Here is a 26,472-nt window from a genome sequence, read left to right as displayed (position 1 = left end):
CTTGTTCACAGCCACAGAAAAGCTGAGCAGCTGTGCCCACCTCTCTCCCCAAGATGCCTTGGTGAGTAAGAGCAAAACTTACTCTACCCTCCCAGTTTGAAGCCTGCCAGGAGTGCGCCCTGTGCTGATGAGATGCAGCACCTCCACACTCTTCTCCTCTCCTCCAGCCTTGACCAATCCCAGGACGCCCAGGGCAAGGGGCACACTGGGAAATGTAGTCCTTGGGGCAAGGTTGCACATGGAGAAAGCTCCATGATGAGATGCGGCACCTCTGCCTGCCCAGCCAGCCTTCTCTCCCACCTCCCCCCACTATGTTTCACAGTGTCCCACCCACCTCACCTCACTCTGCCCCACCCAGAGTTGGGGTTTTTCAGTTCAAAGAACTTGCTTCAAGGTCCAGTCTTTTGATATGGTCAGCTTCCAAGACATAGCTTGGTAATAGCTTGTGTGGCTTAGTGTTTCCTAAAGGCTAAATGAGGATCATAGAGGGGAGTTGGGTGTGGACTAGCAGGGTCAGGGCAACCATCCTAATTGGGTGCCCACACCCCTCCTCAGAACGTCCTTTTTGTAGTTGCAAAGTTTGGAATTGTAGCAGAATTCGGTCATCATTAGTTGTCCACGATTTCACTGAAACCACCACCACCAAACAGTGGTGGTTGATCACTTATCAAACGTATTAAGCAACTGTCTTTTCTCACACTTGGCCAAACTGCTACTCTTCTACACAGTCTTTTGGGTGTTTTGTTTTTCCCATAAATGGGCCTTAAATGATAGGGTTACTTTTTAATTACCAAAGCCCTGCTCCTCATTAACAATGGTGCTGCGTGTCTGAGTTCAGTGTTGTTTGACTTTGAGGCACTGCAGGTTTGGATAGTGAAGAGGAGGGTATCATTCTAGAAAGGCGTGCCAAGAATGCCTCTTATGCCATTTCAGTGGCAAAAGGAAAGTAGCTCCTGGAAGTTAGCAACCTGACAGCAACTGCCTCTTCCTTGTTGCCTCTGTTAAGAATATTTATACAGTGATATCCATGTGGAATTTTACCAGGAAACCACCCCCTCGCAGATATAGAAATCAGCAGATATTGAAATCTACTGGGGCCAAGGGTCAAGATACCATAATAACTTACCATGAGGCCACATGGGGCCTTCCGGAGGTTGTACCAGCGTCTTCAGATTACCTCCCAGACACAACTGGAGGTTGCCAACGCAAACCAAAAGTGGCTTCCAGTTGCATCCAGAAAGCCCTATGTAAATTACAAAGAAATTTACAGGAAAAAATCAAATACTGATGTGCGCTTCTTAACAGTGGGGATAGAGTCTCCTATCCCTGTTGTTATGTGATTAGGTCATTAAGTGAACATTCAGTCCAATCTATTGTCTTTGTTGTGTAAACAGACACTCTGTGCCAGACTCTAGCTGGCTGCACAGGCTACTGGAGATAGATTGCCTCTTCTTTGCATTAAGAGCCTCTCTGTTGTGTAAACAGACACTCTGCTGCAAGCTATGGGAGACGTGATTGCCTCATTAAGAGCATCTTTATTGTGCTTTGACCACTGTCATATATGCGGGTTGTCGTTAAGCAGATGGTTATTAAGCAGCACGCACATGTAAATGGCTCCCAGAGAGGCTCACAATCTAAAAAGATGTAAAAGACACCAGCAAACAGTCTCTAGAAAAACCACTGCACTGGGATGAAGAGGGGACAATTACTCTTCCCTTGCTGAATTGTGGAGGAGCACCACTTGCAAAAGTGCTGCAGATCTTCAGAAGGGAGGCTGGGTCCCTTAGGACAAGTCCCAAGTGGCTAATGATCTAGCAAAGCATTTTCAGAACCTGCAAAGAGTGTTGTTCAGGCCATGGAGCCCAAGAGTGCTGTGGCACTAGACAAACATTTGTCCTCCCAGCAGTTTCCCATTTCAAAGTAAGCAGACCTGAACAAAGGGACTTGGCCCACAGCCAGGGAATGCAAACAATAAATGACTGAGTAGGAATCTGTGCAGATGCCTGGGTTCTGCCGGCTCTTACAGACTTGACTTTTGATAGGTGGGAGGTGCAGGGAGAAAGGTGGAGAGGTGATGTCTTTTCAGAGAGAGAGCACGCACTGGATCATCCTGACAGCCTCTCCTAAAGCAGTGTGCCTTGTTTGGCATGAACTTGTAGTTAGCAGTTGTGATTTCCTAGACTGGCCTGGAACCTGTGAGCTTTTTTGATTTCTACCTGCTTTCCAGAGAGATGTGTCCAACTTTCATCAGGGGCATCTAAATGGGTAGTCTGCATAAGGCATAGTGAACGGAGCCCAGTGGTGCCACTAGGGTTCGCGTCACCCCCCTGTTGGATCTCCTCCCAAGCAGTGAGCGGGGCAATGCCCTGGGCAGTGGGCATGGTGATTCTCCCTACTGGGTTTTTGGCTCTAACTTTTTGATAGAATAGAGATATTTCAGTGCAGCTTGTTCTGTTGTGTTCTGCTTGAAAATACACGTTGTTTGATATATAACATGATGGTATTGTTAAAAAAATACCAAGATTTAAAAAATTTGACCACTAGCGGTGTAACTTCCCCCATGCGTGTCACCCAGTACAACCCACACACACCAGCAGTGCCACTGAATGGAGCCATGTTACCTCATCTGTGGGATATCCTTGCTTATCAGCGTTGGTTCATAGTCTGTCTTATTCTCACCCTGTCCTGTTCCTGCTAATGTTGCCTTGTCCACTTAGTATTTGTTCTGGTTGTGTCCTCAGCAAATGGTTACGTACACCTGCTTCTGTAGGCAAAGCAGTTTGCTAATCAGTCTGCCTGCCTCCTTCCTGTTCCACACATGTTCAGATCCCTCTCAAGTCACTTGTACTAGGGATAGGAGAGACTGACTTTTAGTTACATGGGATTCCCTTGTCAGAAATATGTGTTCCACATTTCCCATATTACTGATATGGCATTAGGGAGTTTCCATGCAGAGGGCTTCAGCCGTTGACTGGGGTTGTAGAGGACACCAGCTGCCCCATCACTGATATTGACTTGCCCATGTAAAACTGCTCAGAGGGTGCAGCAGGGTGGAAATGGAGTCATCTGGTTTTGAAATAATGCAGTTAGGCTGCAATCCAATGCACAATTCTTCTCTGGGAATAAACCCTGTTGAGCAGAGAGGGACTGACTTCTCAGTAGCTATACGTTGGATTGCATGAATAGGTACCCATTTCTGAATAGCCGAACTTCTCTTTCAAGCCAGCTTTGCAGTATGGATGTTGCTTCTTGGAGGGATAAATTTCTGCATGCTGCAGTCCAGTCAGTCATGTACTTTGTGAAAAGGCTTATCTGGAGCGGCTTTTTGTGTTCGATCCGCCACCATTTCATTTCCTCCAGTGGGGGCCCTCTTTGCTGTGTCCATTCTTTCCTCTTTGCCTACCACTTCCCTTACCCAGCCATCTCTTTTCTAGTCTTGGTTATTTGATTTTGATTTGTTTTGTAATTTTCATTTTATTGCTTTTAGGGCCAAAAGATAAGAGTAGCAAGGTCCTGAAGTGAGGGGAAATAATTGCCTTTTATGGGAAAGATTAAAGCATCAAAAATAGACACCAGAATTATTTTTGCCATTCCCGTCTCCAGTAAGAGGGAGCTTGACTATGTAGAAGTGATGTCCCTTGTCAGCCTGTCTCGCTGTGATCATGGATGACTTTAAACTTTGTGACCGTGCAGCTCAAACTTTGGCAAAGCTGAGCTCCATGCTTCCCTACCAGGTGTGCACTCCCCTCATGGGCACATGGATCATGGCCAAAGGACTTGCAGAATCAGTCTCAAGCACACCCGGAGCTCAGGAAAGCAGGATCTCTGACAATGAGCTGAGAAACAGCTATCAAATTTGAACCAGTAGCTTGAAGCCTTTAGGGTATCTACTTACCTTGAGCTTACAGAAACTTGCCCCAGACAAGGGGAGAGAGTTCTCTTGAATGCTTAGCTAGCCTGCAAGGAGGTGAAACTGGCACCCATGATACGGTGGGGAACAGCTGCTACTGCTGCACCCTGTAAAAAGTCTGAGGTCCACACATGCTAAATCCCCTCTTTTGTCCAGGGGCGGGGGGGGGAGGGGTCCTATATTTGGTCTTGGCAAGGAGGGCTGGGACTGGAATCTGGAAGACACAAAGCCCTGTAGGGGCAGGAGGGTGAGATTCCTTTTATGCTGGCTGTTTTTAGGTTTCCTAAGGCCACAAAAAAATAAAAATTTTAAAGAAGAGAAAAACCCAAAGTGGCCTCCCCAGCTCTAATCTGAAGCAGGGCTGCTATTAGCAGGCAGTTTTCTGTGATGGGAGCAAGGCGTGAGCCAGCAAAGTGTCAGAAGTCTGCTATTTCTGGAAAGCGGCTCCTCCTCTTTGATGAAGGGTATGGGAACCCGCCTTCTATTTTTTCCCCTTCTGCGTGGGGTGTGTGAGGAGCTGGTGAAAGTCACTGGAGGGTTCTTCCTTCACAGTTCTTTTTTTTCACTGGCTTCTGGTGGTGCAGCATTTCCTCGAAAGCTTTCCAGGCTGTTCTTGCTACGGTAGCATTGATCTTTCCCTCCAATCCTCTAACCACAGAACAGTTTTCAGGAGGTGGAACTCTGCATTGCAGAACTTAGTGCCTTGGGTGGTGAGGCAGCAGATGGGAGTTCTACTTTACCAGGGAAGTCTAATACGTACCCTAGAGACGTCCCCTGCCTTCTAAGCAGGACCCAGGGTCTTGTGGGAGCAGTGAGTTCCAGCTTCTGATTTGGTTTTTCTTTTGGTTCTCATCTCCCCCTCCTTCTCTGTATCCCTGAACAGGAATCTCAGGGTCCAAGCCTGAGCTAAAGCAAGAGGTGAAAGGTGACAGTGACTTGACTTCTCCAGACCAAAGAAAGCTAATGAACTCTAACCAAATCTTTGTGCCCCAAACAGTCCCTTTCTGCAGCTCTTAAATGTGCACATTCTGCATGTCAGCTGGAATGCTCCTTCATCCATCCAGCATGAGCAACCCCTGGTGGTGTGGCGGCCTGAGCAGTAGTGGTGGAAGTGCAACACAGTGCTACCTTGTCTCCCAGGGTTCTACCTTCCCAGTGCACTAGAAGCAAGGGAGCCCGACACGCTCACTGTGGAAGCCAGGCTCACTTGAGCTCATGATCAGCCCTGCTTCCCTCTCCTGAGCTGGCCAATATGCTGAGTTCTGGGGTGATGAATCAGTTGTCTGGGGAATCAATGGCTCAGTTCCAGCAGAGGTAGCATAGCAAGTGGCAAGAGCCTTTCTGTTGAGGGGGGGGGGAAGGAAAGAAACTGGCTATCTTCTCCAGAAGAATGCAGGCATTCTAGCAAGTCCCGGGTTCAAGCTCGGGTGCAGATGCTATTCATGTGGCTGCTTCCACCCCAAGTGTAGTCAGGACAGCTCCCCTTTTATCTAGTGTATCATCTAACAGGGGCCCAGAGGAGGGCTGCAGCTGCCATTTGGTTTTTAAGGCTCAGGCCTGCCCAGTTAGAACAGTGGCCAAGCTACAGTGAGCCCCCTCCACCTGCTGTCTTCTATCACGGCACTCCCTCTGCAATCTGCCTCACTTCATTTCCTTCTTTCAAAATTGAGTGCATGCGGTTGCTCTGCCTCCAGTTGGTCTGGGATGAAAATAGGGGCAGAACAACATACACACTGACTAGCCACTGGTGGAAAGGAAAAGGAGCTGCAGCTGCTCACTTCCCCCTCTTACTCACTGCTGTCTTGTAGTCAGTATTGTAGCTACAGGGCGGAGTGGCATGGTATTGCAGGTGTTACAATGCGTGCTATAACCAGCCTCTCCCACTTACCGTTGGAGCCATTCTGGGCAGTGGGCAATGTGTCCAACAGTGAATGAGAAGGGCTGGTTACACTGCTCATTGTGGCGCCTGTAATACTTACCATTTTGCCTCCTGTAGCTATACTCCTGCTTGTAGGTGAGTCCTGTCTTTCCAATTGGGGCTTGAGGTGATCCCAGCTCTTGATACACTGAAGATCCCTGCCCTCTCAGCCCCTCGAAGCATCCTCTCTTGCTCATATTCTTACTTAGGAAGGAGTCCATAGGTGATTTCCAAAGAACAGTATCCCATTTCCATTTGGGGCACAGAGCAGTGGCAAGACAACCCCATAAGTTCCAACTATCTCAACTTCTCTTCTTCTAGATGTCCAGAGGGAATGAATGCCAATTAAGTAGTCAATGTTTTGGTCTGTACTTGTAGGCATATGTAGGAGAGGAGGTGAGATCCCATGAGGTTGTTCCTCATGTTTCTTCATAGTTCATAATTTTCTTTTTAAGCCGGATGTCACCTTTGTCCTTCAGTTGTATATTCATGTTGATAAGGTCAAGCAAATTGGGTGTGCATCTTCTTTTAAAAAATAAAATGTTTGTTTATTACAGAAACAGGGCAGGGAAATGGGATAGACTTAGGGATAGGTCTACACGGGTTACACATCAGGATAATGGCCTTGGGTTGCATTCTTAAAAATGCAACAGGCTACAAAAAAAAAAATAAAAAACATATCAATGTAAATAGTATCTCATTTATCATTATAATATTTACTAATTGATCTAATCAATCAATAATATTTATCTAAAATTATCCAATCATAAAAAGGCTTCCAGTATCTTCTTATTTTTCCTAGATCTCTCTCTTTCGTTCTTTCTGTTAAGACATCCATTTCTGCTATTTCATAAATCTTATCTATTAATTTTTCTCTATTTGGAAGTCTATGGATTTCCACATTTGCACATACAATATTCTTGCCGCTGTGCTAATATGTACCATAAGGTGTTTCTTGTGTTGGTCTTTAATTTCTGATATCACATTCAGGAGGTATATTTCCAGTTTAAATGGTATTACACAGTTCAATATCTCTTGTAACATTTTATGTATCGTTTACCAATATTTCTTTGCTTTTTCACATGTCCACCACATATGGTAAAAAGTCCCCTCAGTCTCTTTACACTTCCAACACTTGTTTGATGAACCTGAATACATTTTTGCTATTTTCTCTGGAGTCAAATGCCATCTATAAAACATTTTATATAAATTCTCTTTAAAAGATACCGTTTTCGTTATCTTAATATTTGTATTTTCCAATTATCAGTCGGTATATTATATCCAAAGTTGGGTTTGCATCTTTTGCGTTCTTCCACTTCTGGGCTGGGAAGGTGGAGAGCTCCTCCCTCAGTCGGGTTAGAAGAGTGATTCAACCAAAAAGTGGTGCTACTCTTAGTGTTGAGGCTGATGCAGTGGAAACTTAAGAGGGCAGGAACTTTCGACATGTAAAAATGTTCCTTTTCCCTGTCATCTGACTTCGTTTGGAATCAGGGCAAAAAGTTATTCAGGATCCTTTTCTGTGACTTGGCTCTTACCTTGCTTTCTGTTCTGAAGTGGCATTCATGTGAGTGGCTTGACTTCCTTCCCAGATCTACATCTCACCACTAACTGGAACCCCCCAGATGGCATGCAACAAAAGCAGAGTTGAAATCCACCAACATTTTGAACTAAACAAATATCAAAAGCCAGTGGCAAAAATTAACCACAGGACAAGTCAAGAAATTAACTTGTTTTCCTTAGAGTTCAGCAGAAGTCATGGGGCAGTAGACCTTGTGATTCGTTCAGTAACAATGTCCACAGAGTGGGAACCCCCATGGAAAGGAATCCTACCTAGAATTGCCCCATCAGCTCAAAAGGCTCTGGCTCTGAAAGGCTTCCACTTCATTCACTGCCTGACACTCACTGATGTCCAGTTGTGTCTACTAAAGTTGAGTGTTAGGAGAGTTAGGACAGATAAAAGAAAGTACTTCTTTACCCAGCGTGTAATTAGTCTGTGGAACTCCTTGCCACAGGAAGTAGTGATGGCATCTTGCCTAGATGCCTTTAAGAGGGAATTGGACAAATTTCTGGAAGAGAAGTTCATCAAGGGTTACAAGTCATAGTAGGTATGTGCAAGGTAGAGGTAGGCTGCCTCTGATTGCCAGATGCAGGGGAGGGCACCAGGACGCAGATTGTGTCTGTGGTGGGCCACTATGAGATACAGGAAGCTGGACTAGATGGGCCTTTGGCCTGATCCAGCGGGGCTCTTCTTATGTCCTTATGTGGGAGACGAGGAGTGTGGTGGTGATGCCTCCATTTTTTCATATTTGTCCTTGCATTTTTTTTTTCTTGCATATTTGTTCTTATTTTTGGATCTTGCTAAACTCTTCTTCCCCACCCCCACCCAGAGATGCCTGAATGGCTCAGCATACTAACAGTGGCTGGGACAGCTTCCACTAGTGGTCTTGTCCTTTTTGAATGCAACACTGTTACTGAAGAATGTGGATTTGCTCTCTTCATGCCTGGAGTTCCCCAGAGGAAAAGGATTTTGGCCAACCCTCCTGCTGAGATTGGCATGTGTCCACTGATTGGGTGTTCAAAGCCACCTGGTTCAGAAAAGGGGTGGTTTGGGATGCCCAGGTGGTCCTCCCTGCTCCAGTCAGATGAGTCTATGACACTATCCACCCTATATTTGTTAAGGGGATGCACAGGGATTTTGCTAGAAACTGTCATAGAAGCAAGGCACCATTTGACTAGGTCTGCAAGCAGGCCTCCAAAACCTGGGGCTGCCTGCATTTTGAACATGCCTTTGCAATTTTAATAGTCTCTGACAAGAAAAACTTCATGAGTGCCAGTGCACTTTGGGGAATGGTTTCTCCTTGATTTCTGCTTGGGACTGATTGAATGGCTATTCTTGGACTACAGGAGAGGACTTTTAATTAATTATTATTTGTTGCTGGAAATAGATCAAAACCTCTAGAGCTGAAAGAAAAAATTGATCAAGTCTTGCGGGGGTAACTCGAGGGCAACCTGCTTTTTTGGTTTGCTGTTTCCCATTTTGAATGCACAGAGCTGGAAAGCCCCAGCAGCACGGAGCTTTGTGTCAGGCGTCCTTAGACAAACTCTCCAGGGCCACTGCCGGATTGGCACAGAGAGGAGAGAGCCTGTAGAATCAAGGCAAACACCAAAAGAAGTCTGGTGTTCAGTTTCCAGCATCAAGGCAGCCTAGGAATCTTTGGGTATCCTGAGCAGACCATTCCTTCCACAACCAATTAAAGCCCCCTGTAGTCAAACTCTGAGACAGGTATCAAGACTGTGAACCAGGACTTGGTGTATTTTTGGTTGAAAGGCAGAATCAGGAGGGAAACTGGGCAATTGGAGAGGGGAGAGAGGCTCCTGGGGTTTGTTCTGCAGCAAAAGGCTGTCTCTGGGAATGGTTCTTTGTAGCCTGGGCTGAAGGCTACAGGAAAAGGGTGAACCTAGAGGTAGGCCATGAAATCATTTTTTCCCCTTGTGCTGGGAACAACATGATGCATTTTTGTGCAGCTTCAGAAGGCTTCAGCCTAAAAGCCAGAGAAGGCAACTTGCTTTGTCTGTTTGCTAGCTGGGCCTCTGCTCCATAGTCAGTGTAGCCACAGAGAAAAAATCTAGGACAGAAGGCAAGTGCAGCAGTACAGCATGGGAGGAGAAGCACTGCTTTGACTTCTGACCAGCGCAATATATAGTGCTCCTCAGAGAGTGGCAGGAGGACAACCATAAGCAGGGCAAGGAGTTTTCCTGAGGGTGCTCTTTCTGTTCTGGCTTTTGGACAGAATGGATGGGAATGTCCCCAGGAAGGAGAGTGGTCTCAATAAAGACTTTCTGCAGGTGGTAGTAGGAGCATGTGAAGATGCAGCCCGGGGGCAGCTTCTGTTCTGTATACCCACCTTTACCTTGCCCATTGTCCCTGCGTTCATAGGTTGATGTAAGCCAGCAATGCCTCCACTTTGACAGCTCTTAATCTGTTTCTTGGTGTCTGCAGGCAACTCTGTCTGCTCCTGAATGCAGAGAACATCTTCCACTCCATGGCAGACATCCTGCTTCGAGAAGAAGACCTCAAGTTTGCCTCCACGATGGTCCACACCCTCAACACAATCCTCCTGACTTCTTCTGAGCTTTTCCAGCTGAGGAACCAACTCAAGGATCTGAAGACTCCGGTACTGCCCTTTGCTACACACTCCCCCCCTGCCCCTGAAATGCTGTGGGCATTTGTAATGTTTTGTTTCATGTCGTGATGCTGAAAGCCAGTGGCGTATCTAGGTATTGTACGCCAGGGCACTAGATTGCTGGAGGTGCCAGCAGCTGCCAGTATGTATCCCACAACAGCATGGTCACCCTCAACAGCAGCTGGGGCAATTTTCACAGTAGTGGTGGGGCAGTGACTCAGGAAGCAACTGCCGCCTGGGTACTCACAGCAGTGGCAGAGGTGATTTTGCTCCAGCTGCTGCTGAAAGTGCCCACAAGCTCCAGCCACTTTGTGACTCAGGAAGCAGCTGGCAAATCTGGAAGTGATGTCACCTGTGTGATGTCACAGTGTTGCTGCCCCAGGCGCCACATCCCCTGGGTATACCACTGCTGAAAGCCAAGCAGCCTCAAAACTGGGGTGGTTCTAGAAGCCAATTCCTTGTTCTAGAAGCCCTGGCAAAATCTACTCTCCTGACAGTGGCTCCCGTGCTGGTAGTCAGAAAGGCAAACTGGAATGGTTCTTGAACAACATGGGTTGGTACCATAGCAAGCTTTAACTACACAGCTTTTCTCCTCCTGGGGATGGCAGAGTTCTGTGTAACCCAATCACTTGCTATACACCTCTCATCCTTGGTCTGCCTGAAAAACATCATCAGAAGATTCAGTTCTCAATTCTGATGAACAAGGAAACAGGAACAGTATCAATGGCAGTCTGTATTCTCTGTATTTTCCATTGGCACATTTGGTGTCAACAGGCAAGCTTCTGTCTTTCTCCTTCTTCACAAAGACCTGTAGAAGCAACAGTTCTCAGTGCAAGAGGCTGGCCTCAGTTCTCAGTGGCATGTTTCAGTTGCTGCAGTTCTCCGAATGCCCCTGAGAATGTCATGTGCAAAACAACCTCCTCTGCTCCTTCAGCTGATAGTGGTGGAGGGCTCAGGGAAGTGGTGCAGGGTGATGGGAAAGCTGCTCTTCTGACTACCTCCTTTCCCCTCCCCAACATGTCCTCAGTTATTGTGGCTCTCTTTCTTTCATTCACTCATTCATTCATTTTGCGGTATTTTTATGCTGCTTTTCTCCCCATAGAGACCCAAAGAGCCTTACTTACCATAGTCATTTAGTCACTCACCTGCTCTTCTCACTTAGGGCACTACGTAGGCAACTTTGCTTAAAGGGAGTGCCACAAGCACCCTGTTGGCAGCGCCTCTGGGTCAGCAACCTAGGCAGACTTGAGGATGGAGCCCAAAGAAATTGGCCTGCAGGAGCTGCATGCTTCCTCCTCTCACCCCAGAACTGAACATACTCCACTTTCTGCCTCTGCTCGTTCAGTCAAGAACAGTCCAACTGCTGAAGCTGCCGTTCATTTCAAGCTTAGAAAGGCCGAGAGGCTGCACTACATCTCTGGTGGCCCTATTCTCATTGTGGGCAGAGAGGGTGAGACTTCTCATAAGACCAGTTCAGTAAGTGCTCCCCCCCCAAGGGACATTTTCTGAAGAAGACTTGGGTGGATAGGTGTCTGTCTGGGGCACCTGGGGAGGGGGCAGAGGGCACCAATAGTTGTATTTGGGGTATCTCCTGTGTCCTGTATCTGTGTCTGTCCTCCACGTGAAGGCCCTGGGGTCCTCTTGGCTCCTTCTGCTTGCCAAGAGAGACCGCTAGCTTCAACATAGGAATTTACAAGAATTGACTAGAGGACGAAGGAGTCTCCATCTCCCATGTCCCTCTGTGTAGTTAATGCAGGAAAAGCAAAGACCCACATAGGGTCACCTGAGAGTCTCTTTCTTATGGTGTGCTGTTTTCCAGTATCTCTTGAGACTTTCCCTGTAGAGGAGAGTTCCCTGCTCCATTCCCACCACCACCACCACCTTGCTCATCTTGTGTTTGGAGGCACCAGGCATGTGTCTGCACTCTTACCAAGTGAACTTTCTGGTCACAGGTGACATTGCCCCTGTGGGTATGTTCCAGGGGGGCAGTCTGAACAGAGTGACTTATGTGAAATGCTCCTTTGACTTCAGTACTTCTTGCTGTTCACACTCAGATGTGTCTTTTTCTGACCTGTTCTGGCCCATCCTCCCTTACTGTCTTGTCTCCCCAGGAGAGTCGCAAGCTATTCTGCTGTCTCTACCGTTCCTGGTGTCACAACCCCGTGACCACCGTCTCCCTCTGCTTCCTGACTCAGAACTACAAGCATGCCTACGATCTAATCCAGAAGTTGTATCCTTCCAGCATATCCGGGATGGGGGTCAGGCTGCTGGTCACGGTGCCATTGTGACTGCAGCAAACAACCAATCGAAAGGGATCCGTCCCAGAGTTCTTTGCATTGTGGGCACCTTTGTTTTCTGGAAGCTCTTGCAATGTGTGGTATGTCTCCATCAAGCACTGCAAACTAGTGGCAGATCCTGGAGATGCTCCCAAAGTGACCAAAGCCTGAAGATGGCTCCCAGGTGGATGAGCATAATAGCAGCAAGGTGGGGTGGGGTGGGGTGGAGAGAGGCAGAGTGAATTAACAGTGCTGGGAGGAATAGCCTTAACCTGCACCATCTCTTATGCATGTGTTGGAGAGCTGCCATGGTCCTGTTGGTGGCCATTGTTCAGCATCCTCCACATTTTGAAATCTTGGCAATCACAGAAATGACTGGGGAAAGACCACATAGTGTACACTCACAGGGTCAGTCCCTGGCAGCAAATTCCTTCTCTGCCTGAAACCCCACAAAGTTGCTGTCTCTCAGGGTAGATGGTGCTGAACTGGCTGGACCCGCCACAGCCTGCCTTTCAGTGGGGAGCATCTGGTGATCTCTCTCTTCCGCACAGGCACAGTTCTAGCTGATGCTGAGGGTGAGGTTGCAGTTGTAGCCAAGCCTGCAAATACGATGGGCCTCTTTAGATGGCCGGCTTTAATTAAAAAAAAAAAAAAAAAAAAAAAAGGTGTTATGGAAATAGAAGGAAACTGGTGCAGGCAAATTCTTCTCAGTTCTGCGGTCCAGAGTCCCCTTGCTCCAGGGTTCTAGCTGTGCAACTACGCATTGATCAATGTGGGAAGGTGTGCTATCCCTCCTTCCTTTCCCTCAATTCTGCGTACTGCCCAGTGAAAAGGAAGGAGGAGAATGGGGCAGAGTTCCTTCTCGTTTGTTAGTCACGGCAGCATTCCATGTAGCCAGGGCTCCATTTTTGCTGGCCAAGGGAGGGGGATATGAATCTTGCTAGTTTGAGAGTGCATATGGCCTTTCTCTTCCTTTGGAAGTAACAGGAGCCTGTACTTTGAACAAGTTCCTGGCTCAAGAAAAAATGGCGGATGCTGGACACTTCAATTCAATAAAACCCAAATTTTAATCTTATTAAAATGATTAAATTCACAATCGGCTTACTTGTATTAAGGTTTTGGCTGTTCACACTGACCTTATGGTCTCTTTCTCCAAGTTGCTGCTACCACCACCCAATTTCTGGCTGTGGGCCAGGGGTAGCAGGAACCTGTGCATAAAGCCTCAGGATCTTTCTTCACCGTGAGAATTGGACAATTGCTCTCCTTGGCTTATGTTTCCACATTCCAGGGGAACTGCCAGATTCTGCGCTTTGTTTTTTTGTGAGAGCTCTTTTTTTTGTGCTTCGAGTGCCAGTTTTAATCATTGCCCCACCTACCCTTTCCTTTGGCAATGAGAAGGCTCTACGGGCCTCTTCTTAATGTTCAGCAGCCATGTGCTCTTCCCAGATGGCTCCTTGTGGTGGCATGAATCAGTCTGGAGACCACAGAGGGTGAGGGTGCAAGATGTATCTCAGCTTCTGCCTTCTTGTCCCCTTTATGTCCTTGAAGAATAAGAGGCACCCAAGAGCCTCATGTTCAAGTTTGTTTGGTTTAATAGCCCATAGGCCGTACACCAGGAGACTCATCCTGCTCTCTCACCTTGTGGGAGGTGGTTTTTCCTTCCATGTGTTGTTTGCTGTGAAGGTGACTGGTGGTGAAACTGAAGGAAGGTTTGAAGTTGAAACCCACCAGGCAAGCTGCCACTAAGGGAGCTCATGTTTGGCAAGACTAATCGGGAGTCCAGAGTTGACTATTCCATATGTTTTTTGGGTCAGGATCCCATTGTGAGAAATTTGGCTCTTGAAATGGAACCGAGAACCAAGCCTAGGGCAGGAATTCTGTAGGCCCATGGGGGAGGGGGAGCGAGTTTCCCCAGTCATCAGGGCACGGATGCTCTGATTCCCCAAGCAAACTCTGCCTCTCTACTGGCAGAGTCAGGTAAGTTGTCAACAGGGAGGAGAGTGCTGCTGCTGCTGCAGCCTCCACCCTCCCCAGTGCTTTTCCACTTCCAAACCATGCCTCTCCCTGCCTTTGCGGTGCACCCAACCCTCTTGTCTCGCCTCCAGTTTGATGAAGGTGAGCATTGGAGGGCCATCAGTGCCTTCATGTTCTGGGGAGGTTGTTTCATAGGCACATCGCCTGGGTGACCGTCATGGTGGGGTTTACCTGTTGGCATGGACATTCGTGGTGGACAAGACTGGCCACAGCTCCTTGTCATGTCTCCATTACATCTGCCTCCCTGTGGGTCTCCTTGAGCAGTGGAGGATTCTGCAGATGAGTAAATCTCTGTTTTTTAAATCTTTGTTTTACATCTTCTGGAGTGTGCAACTTGGGAGTTGCACATTGGCTGATGGGCAAGTCACAAGAATGGGACTGGTCAGTGGAGCTCCTTGAGGCCATATCTCAGGTGACAGAGCCCCTGCTTTGCATGCAAGTGGTCCCAGGGTCCATCTCCAGCAGCCTGAAATCCTGTTGTGCTGTTGCCAGTCAGTGCAGGCATCAGTTAGCTGGAGGGACCAAGGACCTGACTTGGTAGGAAGCAGCTTTCTGTGTTCTGCCTCTACCGCCTTGTTCAGCCAGGAGGCAAATTAGATTCCCTTAACAGCAGTGCCTAGTGGCGACCTGGAGGTCACTGTCGATTTCCTGATTGAGGTTGACAAGCTGGTCCAGCTGATAGAGTGTCCAATTTTTACATGTAAGTTTTGTGTCTCATGCTTTTTGGGGTCATCAGGTGTGCGCGTGTTATACGACATTCAGGCCTTTGGAGCATCCCAGGCACATTCCTTTCCTTGCTTCCTCATTGCAAGTGGCAGTGCAGCCTGAATGAAACAGAAGCTACAAGTCTTTTTGCTGCAAGGTCCTCTAGTACATCTCTTCATTTGGGCTGTGTAGCAGTAGCACTGCAGTGGGTGGCTCACACACAGAGTGTAGGTTAGTGACCTGAGCAGCATTTGCTCCTGCTCTGGCACTGCAGCTCAGTAGCTGTGAAGATTGGGAATGGAAGCCAGTGTGACCAAGAAAGGACTTTATGAGGATATGCCACAGGAGCCCTTCCTCCCACTGTTGCAACAACCTTGCACTGCACCTACTGAAAAGTTCCTTTCCATACAGCTGTTAGGGCCACAGAAGCTTTTTGCCATTTGGAATCTGGCTGGGGTAAAACAGTGTATTCAGAACAGTGTGCAGACTGCACATGAGGCAACAGCTGCACAAACCCATGACATTGGCATGCTGAGCAAAGTGGGTTGTCCTCTTGGGTTGCTGTAATACTCCCTTACATGGACCCTTGCACTGTTGCTGTCTCCCTGAGGCTCCCCACAGATCACAGTTGTGTGTGTGACCCACCTACTGCAGTGCTGCTGCTGTTGCTGCCACCTCACTGCCCCTCAAAAGAATTGACTCCTTAAAGGAAAAGTTGGATGTAACTGTAACAGACTGGGCTGCAGAGTTCTTGGATTTAGAAGAAATCTGCAAAGAAATCTGGCATAGTAATCTGCCTGAAGGTACCCTTATACAGCTGAAACCTTCCCTGACCACTGCCTCCAAGGAAGGAGACTCATAGCCCTCCCTTAGCAGTTCCTGACACTCAGAAGACCTTTGTCATCTCCCATTTAGTGCATATCCCAGTTTTGCACTAGGGAGGCCCAGGTGGTGCTCTTGTAGAACCCAGAAGGCAAACACTGGTGTTCATAAAGGAAGAACTGAGCATGCCACTGCCCTACGTTTTGCCCTTGGAAATCCAGCTACCTGAGATCCTGTATGTGATGTTCCTCTGTAGCCAAGAGGGCTGGAAATGCACTGTGAGTGAGGGGGAGGCCCCACAAAGATTATGTATAAGCCCTTCTGATCCACTTCTCATTTGCTTCCAGATCTCCGTCTACAGCTGCTGGACGTGAAGAACAACCCTTACCTGATTAAGGCTCTATATGGGCTGCTGATGCTCCTGCCTCAGAGCAGTGCCTTCCAGCTCCTCTCCCATCGCTTGCAGTGTGTGCCCAACCCCGAGCTCATGCAGACAGCGTAAGTAATGACTTGGCAGAGTGGTGCTGCTGCCACTGAGGACTAGGGCACCCTCTGAGAGCGGTGCCTCTGCAGAAATCAGACCGTGCAGGAAACAATGATTCTCTCTGCCTGTTGAACAGTCCTTTCTGGGCAGTGGGATCACCAGTTCTTAGTCTGATGGGGCCTCTTTCTCCTCTCACTGTTGTTTCTGCCACCTCTGTAGCATATGGTGTGCTTTCACTCTTCTGTGAAGCACAGGAGGCTGACAGGTGTTGCTCAGTGAGGCTGAGGAGGGTTCTGAGCTGGGATGTTTCATACCAGACTGAAGGTGTTGTACTGCACTGTCCTGGTCTGTTGTTGCAGCACCATGATGGGGGGAAAAATCCCACTTGCCAGAAACCAGTGTTTTCCAGTGCAAGTGCTATAAGGCAGGTCCCTCTCTTAGGTCACAAGTTAGCAGCATCCCCCTAGTTGCCAGTTCTCTGCCATTAGCACTGAGCCTGCCTCTTCTCACAGTGTTTTGGTCTAAGGAGCCAAAATTAAATCTGGACAAGACAGAGGTGCTACTGGTGAGGTGATCAATGAACCAGAAATCGACTGGCCAGCCTGTTCTGGATGGGGTTGCATCCCCATCCTTGAAGGACCAGGTTCTCCCTGTTAACTTCTGGTGCTTTTTGGACACTGATGATCCTGGCCCCTGTGCCGCCTGGGGCCAGGACTGCAAGGTGCCGCCCTCACCCCCATTTGGGGGCCTTTGTAGAGCCGGGAATGCCATGCTTTACCTCCCAAGCCCTCTGAAACCAGAAGTAGCTATTTTCAGCCTTTCAGAAGCCTCAGAAGGCATTTGGGGGCCTGTGCACGGCCTCCCCAGTTCTCTGAAGGTTCTCGGATGGGGGCGGGGGGAGGAAGGTGGTGCAGCTCCCAGAAACATGGGGCCCTGGGGGCATTTGTTTCCCCCGGGGATTAACACTGCTTTTGGACCCAGCCTTGAACTTGGCTGTCCAAGAGACAGCTGCTTCACCAGGCTTAAGCTGGTGTACCAACTTCCTCCGGCCATTGTCCTTCAGTGTTTTGGTGTGTGGTGACCCCACAGCAAGGCCTTTTTTGTAGTGATGCCTGGCAGATGGAATTTACTCCCAGCTCAGACGAGGACAGCCTCCTCTACTGGCATCCCCAAGGGGAGTTGAAATGGTTTGTTTGCAGCTAGCATTTAGCGGATTGATCTGCTTCTGGCTTTTAGTTGTTTGGTTTTTGGACTGTGCTGCCAAGCTTTGTTGTTTTGCGATGTAGACTTTTTGTGTTGTTTTAAAGGTTGTTTTAAACTGTCTTGAGCAGCCTGTTGGACTTTGGAAAAGTGGGTTAAAAATCTCAATCAAGTAAAAATGTGTGACTGTCTTGGTGAGAACTTCAGAGCTGCTGATATGTGGTGGAGGAGTTCACTGTGTGGACTGAAGCAGTGGCACAATGTGAAGCTCAGTGATCGGTTTATTTTGTGAGAATCCCTACGAGGACTTGGTTGCGTGAATGCATGTAGAGAGCGCTAGTGTTGAGCAGATGGCATTTGCCGCTGAAGTTTCTTTTTCTCAAACAGCAGCCCAATTGGAGAGGAAGCCACAACTTGCTTAGGCTAGCTGAAGGGGTGACTGCTGTTCAGAGCCCAAAGTGAGCACATCCCACAGGTGGCAGCATATTTTTGTGCATCCTGAACAGCTCAGCCTGTGGGAAATTCTGCATCTGGTTCAGCCTCAAGCTACACAGCCATCTCTGCTGGCCTGTCCTCTGTCACGCTTGCTGCAACCAGGCCCGAAGGACCAAAGTCAGGCTCACTGTGGGCTCCTCATGTGCCTGGTGACTGACAAGCCTTTGACCCCTGTGACCCTGCAGAAGAGGCGAGAGGGAGCCTCCACAGAGTTGTGCTTGCCCCGGTTGCTTCCATGATGATTTCATCTGGGGAAACTCTTGTTGCCAGTGTGCGAGACCTGGGGGGGGGGGGCAGGGTTGGAGGAGCTGCTGTGGGACACAAGCTTACCCTCCTTGCCCTGCACAATGGAATACTTTGCATTTTGTCTATATTTGGTAACCCTCAGAGGGTTGTGCCTCATCCACAGGCATTTGGCATCCAGGATGGAAAATTTCACTTGTGGTATCGCCATGGAAACTAGCAGAGTCATGGAGGAGCTGGGGAAGGCCCTTGTTCCCATCAGCTTGCCAGGTTTGTTTAGGCCTCCTCTGAGAGGCAGCGAGAAGCCCATTCTCAGTGCCTGCAGTATCCCCAGCTTGAAGGGAACAAGGGCCCCAAAACCCATGACCTGCCCTTCCTGAGCCGCTGTGTCTTTTCTGGCCCATCAGCTGCATTTCTTTTGTGTTCTTTTGCCCACTACCATGCTTTCAAGGCACGCCCCCTCCCTGGTGCCTGGCTTCTGGGTTGCTCCTGTGCCTCCTGGAGAGAGCGTTCCATACCCTTTGAGATGGCAAAGGGGGCAATGTTCGGCATTCTTAAGCGGGTCTTGCCCTTTCCAGAGGGAGAAGGAACACCATCCTCCAAGGCCAGCACTAGTTCTGACAGAGCAGCAGTGTTTCTTGTGGCTCCTTGGCAGGCCCACCCACCTCGGTTTAGGGAAGTCCCTGCCATACCCCCCCCCCCTCGTCTGAAATATGCATCTTCACCCAGCAGGGACCACAGACACCTCCAAGAACCCAGAAAAACCAAATTTCCAGAACATTCCAGTAAAACTCAGCAAAAACAGTCAAGGCAAATCTCTCACCTATGATCACCAGCAGGTAAAGGAAAATGGGCATGGGCTCTGTGCTGGGCCCAGCTCTCACCTAGGCCCCATGCCAGCAATCTGCCAGTCCCATGCACCCTGCTCCACTGCCTAACCCCAAAGGGAATCGGCCAGAGGTGGAGGCCCTGGCCCTTGTACTGTCCCAAAGGGGCAGCCTCCCCTTTGGTGTCACCTGCTTCAGAGGTGACCTGCTAGTGGTGAACTGTGCCCTTCCCCCAGAAGCTATGAAGTCCAGGGGGCAGGACTTACCAGCCAGACCCATTGATGATCCGCCACTGTTAATGTTGCTGCCTTCCATCCCTCCTGCAAAGAAGGGGGAAATGTCCAACTCCATGCCCTGCTGTGAGATGGACAACAGAAAGCTGTGAACGACGTGCTGGTGCTGCTACGGATCTTCAAGTTCCATCCATTTGATGCCAGTCTGGCAGCTGAAATGTCTAACCCAGAGCTCCCACTGGAAGAGAAGGCGGACCAGGCTCTGTGGGATAAACATGAGACTCTGTGCAGAGGTGTAGTGCTTGGCTACAATCTTCAGATCATCTGTTACCGACTCCATTTTTACCTGTGGGAGCTATAGCATTGGCAGACGTGGGCTTCTTCCTCAAAGCTGTCTATGAGCGGTCCTGTTAGTTGGTTTCACAAAGAATGGAGATGTGTGGGCAGTCTTGAACTTAAGAGTGACTGAATACTAGCTGCAGAAGAGAAGGTTCAGGATAGAAATGTTATTATCTAGTGTTGTGGCACTTAACAGCTGTGACTTTTGTAGCCTCCACAGATCTTTCCAAGGCCTACAGGTCATGTTGGCATTCTTATGGGAAGTAGAATGGGTTGACACTTGGCTTGGTAGAACAACATGTGAAAAGGATCTTGGAGTTGCAATGGATCACAAGCTGAACATGAGCCAGCAGTGTGCTGTGGCTGCAAAGAAGGCAAGTGCAATTTTAGGTTGCACTAACAGCCATAGTTTTCAAATCGTGAGAAGTAGTGGTTCCACTTTACTCCTCGCTGGTCAGATCTAATCTCTAGAGTACTATATCTAGTTCTGGGTACCACATTTTAAGGGGAAAGTAACCAAACTGGAGCAGTTTCAGAGAAGGGCAACAAATTATATATAAGGAAAGGTAAAGGGGACCTGATATATTTAGCCTGGAGAAGAGAAGACTGTGGTGGGGGTGAAAGGGGCATGATAGTACTCTTCAAATACCTGCAGGGCATGGAAGTGGCTAATAATAATAACTAGATATTTATAAACCGCCTTTCTGGTCATCGGATTACTCCTCTGACTTTATTCAAGGCAGTTTACTTAGGCAGGCATTTCTAATTCCCTCAAGGGGATTTTTACAATCATAGAGGTTCTCTCTTTCAAGAACCAACAACATTTCAGATGGATCTTCCTGGTTTGGTCTCACTTCTGGCCTCCAGTTCTCCCACGCAGGCTAACAAGCAGCTCCATCTCTCACATGGAGGGCAGCCAAGATGCTTCTTGCTCACACCAAGAGCAGGTGGAATCACTCAGCTGGGCTTGTCAGCTGCTTCAAGGTCTCACCATTCTCAACCGTTCAGGGAGCTGCCGGTGTCCTCGAACTGGCAACCTTCTGATGTTATCTTTGCGCTAACGGAGGCTCTACCTTCTAGACCAGACCTCCTGCCCAAAGTTTTGTGTTCTGCTGTCCCAGAGAGTAAAACAAGCTGCAGTGGGCCTAAGCTGCATGAGGGTAGACTTCTGTTGGATATCAAGAGGAATTTCTTACAGGAAGAGCAGTTCAGCAATGGAACTGATTACAGTGGGAAATGAGATACTGGAGATCTTCAAGCAGAGGCTTGTCGGGCACCATCAGGCGATGCACTACACAGGATTTTTGTGCCTTAAATAGGGTTGAACTAGATGACCCTGAAGACCCCTTCCAACTCTGTGTTTCTATATGATTTTGTGATCAACATAAAAAAGAGCGTTTTAAAAAAAAATTCTACAGTACCTGGGGGTATTTTTGGACATGATTCAGTACCAGATGTTTCTCTCCTGTTAAAGCTGCAACCCTTTGTCTGGTAAAGAGTTGTATGGAACCTTGGATGAGCAGGCACACAAAACAGCATACACCAGCAGAGTTCTTTGCATGCAGTGGTTATATTTCAGAGCAAGGGTTATCACAGGTAGAGTAATCAGTAAACAGTCCTAGTCAGCACAATGAGCAGTCAGTCCATCAACAACAAATCCAAATCAGTTTTCCAAGTTACACAGTCAAAGTTCATTCCATGGTCAGTAACAACATGTATATACTCACATCCAGCCTCCCAAGTTACTGGCAGCAGTTCAGTAATCTCCTACTGCTGCACTGGAAGCTCAACAGACCAAACATTAAGTATTTGGAGTGGCCAATCAGTGTAGGCTAAGCCACACCCAGGGTGAGGCAGTCACAGGTGTTTGCTGATCCTGCTGACTCCAGCAATCTGCACCTGTTCCTGAACCACCTTGTTGGCTGTGTTTCTGCCTTATCCAGAACATAGACCTGACATCTCCAAGAAGTGGCAATGCAGGAACTGATGAGAGCTGCACTCTGAGACAATCCAGGATGGGGGCATACAATGTTTGTTCCCTTCTGTAGCTGTACAGTGGCATTTCTTGATGCCAGTGATATTGGTAAACCCCTTGGAAAGCAGAGCTCATAACCATACTAGTTTGAAAATTTTGGGAGGGAAGAAGATCAGCAACCCTCTAGGTTTCTCAAAGTGTGCTCTCCTAGGAGCCCTGGGGCCCTCCCAAGTCCCCTTCAGGGGCTCCACAAGCACACATGTAGCCACCATCTACTAGCCACTATGTCATTCTGCACATGTGCTGGCACCCTCAAGCTCCCCAAGACTTGGTAAAGGGCTCCAGAGATTGAAAAGTTTGAGAACTGCTGGTCTAGAACCATTACTTGAGTTTCTCTCTTTCTCTACATTTTACGCAAACATAAGGAAGTTTGGACAATACATTGGTGTGTCTCTTTAGACGCGATGTGTGATTTCCAGGTGCACACTTGCTTCTGTTGAAAGTAACATGACAGGAAACCCTCAGCATGTCTTTACATGAATTTCTGTTCTTTGTAAGTTCTGGAGAATTTTCTACGACTCTGAAGAGGCCAAGTCTGTGATCATGACAATCCACCACAGCCACAATTACAGATAAAAGCCCCTCTCTGGCTATGCTGTGGAATGGGGCAGTGAATGAGGGCTGTTCTAAGTTGAAGCCAACTGCAGCAGGAGACATGGCTCAACTAAGGCGACTGTCCTAATCTCCATTACAAGAGAGTGCCCCATTGAGTAAGACTGACCTTTGGGTGAACGTACATAGGATTGCTCTGTAAATTATTCCACAATGTGGTGAGCAGGAAGACATAATCTTTGTTCAAGCCACATCAGCAGCAGCCATCCTCATTCCTTCTGGTTCATCGGTTTCTCACTGGAATTCCCTTTGCAGTTCCTTGGTAGTGAAATGGTGATTTTCAGGTCATCAGTAGAGGATCCTGGGAGACTGATGCGTTTTCCTACTGGTGCCTCTGTATTGGCATGTTCTCTGTCCAATGAGTGTCCATTTTTCCTTTTTTGCCTAGTGATTGACTGCTTTGTCCCCCTGATAGCAAAAGGGCAACACTGACTGTGGCAGGTTGGAGTAGGAGCAAGTGACTGTGAGCCCTCAGTAATGGAGCTGGCATTGCTGGGGCTTGCCATGGGCCCCTGAGTGTGTGTGGCTGGTTTCAGGTCGGGGGGGGGGGCAAGTTTTCTTGCTTGGAAGGCAGTTTTTTTAAGCAAATCAACTACTTTCACAAAAGAAGAGAGCCCCCCCCCCCGGGCTTCTTTTGAGTTCAGTTCCCCCCTCCTGTCTCCTCCCTCTCGCCTGTGGCCCCCAAACCTTGGTTTGGTGTTCCTGTGGCAGAGGACTTGACAAATACACTGGGAGAGTTTTACCTGCTAGGGCTGGGTCAGGTGTCCTCTGGCCTGCCCCTCCCCAGGGTTCTCTGCTTGGGCTGAGGGCTTTGGAGGGCAGGTTGCATGTGAGCCATTTTGGGAGTGGTGTTTGCATTCTGTTTTCCTCCCCTCGCCCCTGACTGCTGCATATCCAAAGCTGTCAGACTGAATGTCTGATTAACTGTGACCTACATTCCATTAAACACTGGCAGTGACTTTCATAACAAATGCAACTGAGACATGCGTGGCTTCGCCCTCCCTCTTTGAGTCAGCTGGGGAGGGGTGGCAAAAGGTCTGTCTGCTGCTTCCTATCTCCAAAGTGGTGCAGAGGAAGCCCAGCTCATCTTCCATAATGCCTCCTGTGTGGAAGGGGAATCACCTGGGTGGTGAATCTCTTCTGTAGGTCAGTGCCCCAAATCAGCCTATGATGGACAAGCAGTCATACAAATCAAGCATCGGTTGTGTCTCTCCTGTTTAAAACACAGAGAGAGGATTGGTGGGGTTTGGAGGAGCCTCCAAATTGTTCACTTAGAGTCCTATTTGGCAGTTGGTGGTGTTGGTTTTGGCTGTGTAGTCATCTCCCTTCCTATTCCAGCCCTGTGGTCTTGAGAGACACTCTGAGGTCCAGTCCTGGAGGCAGGGGGCCAGTTGAGCTGTCTTCAGGCATTTGGTGTAAATGGAAAGAGTGTGTGCGGCTAGTGCTGGCTTTCGTTGCCTGCTGTTGAATGTTTGGGTGTTGCATCCCTGGTGGCCAGCTGAGAGCGAGGGATGCAGGAGATGCTACAGAGGTGGGTCCCAAGCAGCAGTAGTGTGCCTACAGGGGTTGGCACGGTAAGTACTGCAGGTGCCACAGAGTACTGTATTAGTGGCCTTTCCCACTCGCTGTCAGAGTCATTCTGGGTAGCAGTGGTAACATGCAGATAAGAGCATCCTTGTGGGAGAGAGGCGAGGGACTGGCCCTCAGGGGACTTTGAGTGCATTACACTGTGCCACATGGTCAGGAGTGGTCTGCTAGGCAGAGATGGAGCCTGATGCTCCATGAAGCAGTGACACACAGAGCGAGCCCCCCTCCCAGCCTAGCGTGCAGGGGAACCGGTCAGCTGCAACTTCGGTCACTAGTGTGATTGAGGGCCCAGTCCAGAGCCCTGCACTCTGGCTTACCACTGGCACGAACTGTCGCAAACATGCTATAAGGCACATTTGCAGACCCTTACTGCAGGCCCACTGCCTGAGCTAGTCCAGCGCAAGCCCATGCTGGGCCAGCTCCAGCACTAACTGTGTTTCATTGCCCAGCTGTTGCCCTGCTCTGCCCAGCTCTGCCTGGTGGCAGAGAGGTGAATGAGGGGAAGTGGGGAGGAGGCATTCTGGGATGGGAAGAGGGCGGTGAGGAGGCATGGCGGGGAGGGAGGAGGGCGGGACCGGAGGAGCTCTGCTCCACCAGATCATGAGCACTGTGGTGGGACCATACGGTCTGACATGGGACTCTCCAATTTTGCAGCAGTTCCGGAGCTGCCGTAGAATCGAGCAGCCCCACAGTGGGGCTACTTCTCTTACCCAAAGGAAGGGGATGAAAGTCCCTTTCCCCTGCGGAGCTGCCAGCGGCTGACTGGTTGTATGCTGGATACCGTAGCCGTCATTTTGGCACCGTGGCAGCCCCATGCGCCAGGCAGCTCAGGAGTGAGCTGTTAGTGGCCAGAGTTCTGGTTTTGGAGGTAGGAAGACCCATAGCCATGGCACTCCTGCATGTCCTTGGGCAAGCCATGACTTCCCTTGACTTTGCATGTGCCAGAGTGGTTGCACAGACTAAAAAGCCACTCTGAGCTTCTTGGAAGAACAGGCAGGATACCAGTGCAGCAAATGATCCCAGACCTTTTATCTCTTACTGCTGGGGAAGCAGCAGGCTTCTGCCTTCAGGGACTCCTGAGCAAGTGCAGTAGCCACTGAAGATGCTCTCTGGCCCTGTGATGGGAGAGCAGGAAGATACTGGGCAGACGAGAGCCCTTGGGAGTCTTCGTAGCAGGGAGCCAGGCCTCCCCCACTTGTTGTGTCTCCCTGTCTTTCTGAGGCCAGGAAGGGAGCACAGCCTGGGGCTGTGTCATGCTGTGGTTCTGCTTTTGTCCAGTGAGACAAGTCAGCTCTGTGGTGTGGCCAGTCCAGGCTGAAAACAAACTGAGCAGGAGGGGGGGCCACTCCAAGCAATCGGATGAATCCTTCCCTTTTTTCCTCTGGTTCAGACCTGCCTCTCTGTACTGCCAGGCATCCTCTAACTCTTTCCATTGCTCTGGAAATCATAATCTCTCTTTCCCACTGTTTATGTCCTTGTGATGGTTGCCAAGGACCGGACTGTATTCCATAGTGGTATTTCATGTCTCTCCACTTGGAAAATGACTTTCCAAGACGTTTGGTGCAGACCACTACTGGTGATGTTGATTCCAGGGAAAGAGACTTACAGAGCTGGGAGAGCAGTGCCCTTTCTTGGACCAGCTGATGTCGGCAAAAGTTTGCAGGTTTCAACATGTCCTCCTTTGCTCCCAGTTCTCCTTGAGGGAGAGAGAAATACACACTTGCGCGTGCACACATTTGGTTGCCAACAAATTTCCATTGCCAACAAATGTTGCTTTGTGTAGACCAGGCTTGGTGCATTTTTCTGGCTCAAGAGCACCCACATTCTGCAATCAAGCCAGATTAAGCAAATCATGACCATGCTTGCTTGCTTTACTTCCAATTACTTTACTTATTATTTTTATTACTTCCAAAATCTGAGTTTTCAAAATAACTTGGTATTTTGTTGACAAGGACTTGGGGACAGGAAGGATGGACAAACTTGCCGCCTGAGAACTAGTCCCTGAGCAGAAGGGAGAAGGTGGTTGCTCCCACCTTGGCTAGTGGCATCCCTTTGAGTCCTCCCGCATTCAGCATCCCCTGCAGGCTTTGAAGTATTTTAAGTGTTGCCATGAGCAAGAAGTAAGACTTGAAATGCCCAGGGCATTGGATTCTGCTCCTTGTTCAGTAGTTCCACAGGCACAAAGAAGGTGCCCCATCTGGAGCCAGAAAGAAAGGATGGGGGCCTCCCAAGAGAGGCTTGTAGCATCACAGGCTTTTTTGGACTGTGGTTAACAAAACTTTATGCTGAAAAGAAATTGGTGACTCCGTTTTCTCCTCCCTGATGTAGAAGCATAGCCCTTTTCTGGGCTGGTGGCGCACAGGTAGCCTTTTGCTTTTTATCACTCTCATGTTTCATGCTCCCTTGTCTCTGAGCTGTGGGGAAAGAGGAGGAAGTGCTGTGAGCCTGCTGACTTGCTCCAGTTTGGTGATAGTCTGCTGTAGTTCTGTTTGCTCTGCCACTCTAGGTCAAAGCTATGCAAGGCTGGCCGTGCTGCTTCACCCCTGCCAGAGAGAGTGAGGGGAGAGC

The 26,472-nt window shown here is 48.8% G+C and overlaps 1 protein-coding gene across 2 annotated transcripts in view; it reads left to right on the top strand.

The window, feature by feature from the left end:
* VAC14 (VAC14 component of PIKFYVE complex) overlaps positions 1-26,472 on the top strand; it is a 110,357-nt gene that overhangs the window by 81,216 nt on the left and 2,669 nt on the right. For both annotated transcript variants that reach the window (XM_066637646.1, XM_066637647.1), the window contains 4 exons: positions 9,829-10,003; positions 12,124-12,242; positions 14,943-15,022; positions 16,197-16,347. In XM_066637646.1, the coding sequence (XP_066493743.1) occupies positions 9,829-10,003; positions 12,124-12,242; positions 14,943-15,022; positions 16,197-16,347 (525 nt within the window). The remainder of the gene's footprint in view (positions 1-9,828; positions 10,004-12,123; positions 12,243-14,942; positions 15,023-16,196; positions 16,348-26,472) is intronic.

The sequence above is a fragment of the Tiliqua scincoides genome, chromosome 9 (assembly GCF_035046505.1).
Source record: "Tiliqua scincoides isolate rTilSci1 chromosome 9, rTilSci1.hap2, whole genome shotgun sequence".
NCBI classification, from domain to species: domain Eukaryota; kingdom Metazoa; phylum Chordata; class Lepidosauria; order Squamata; family Scincidae; genus Tiliqua; species Tiliqua scincoides.
This window is presented reverse-complemented; position numbering and strand designations above follow the sequence as displayed.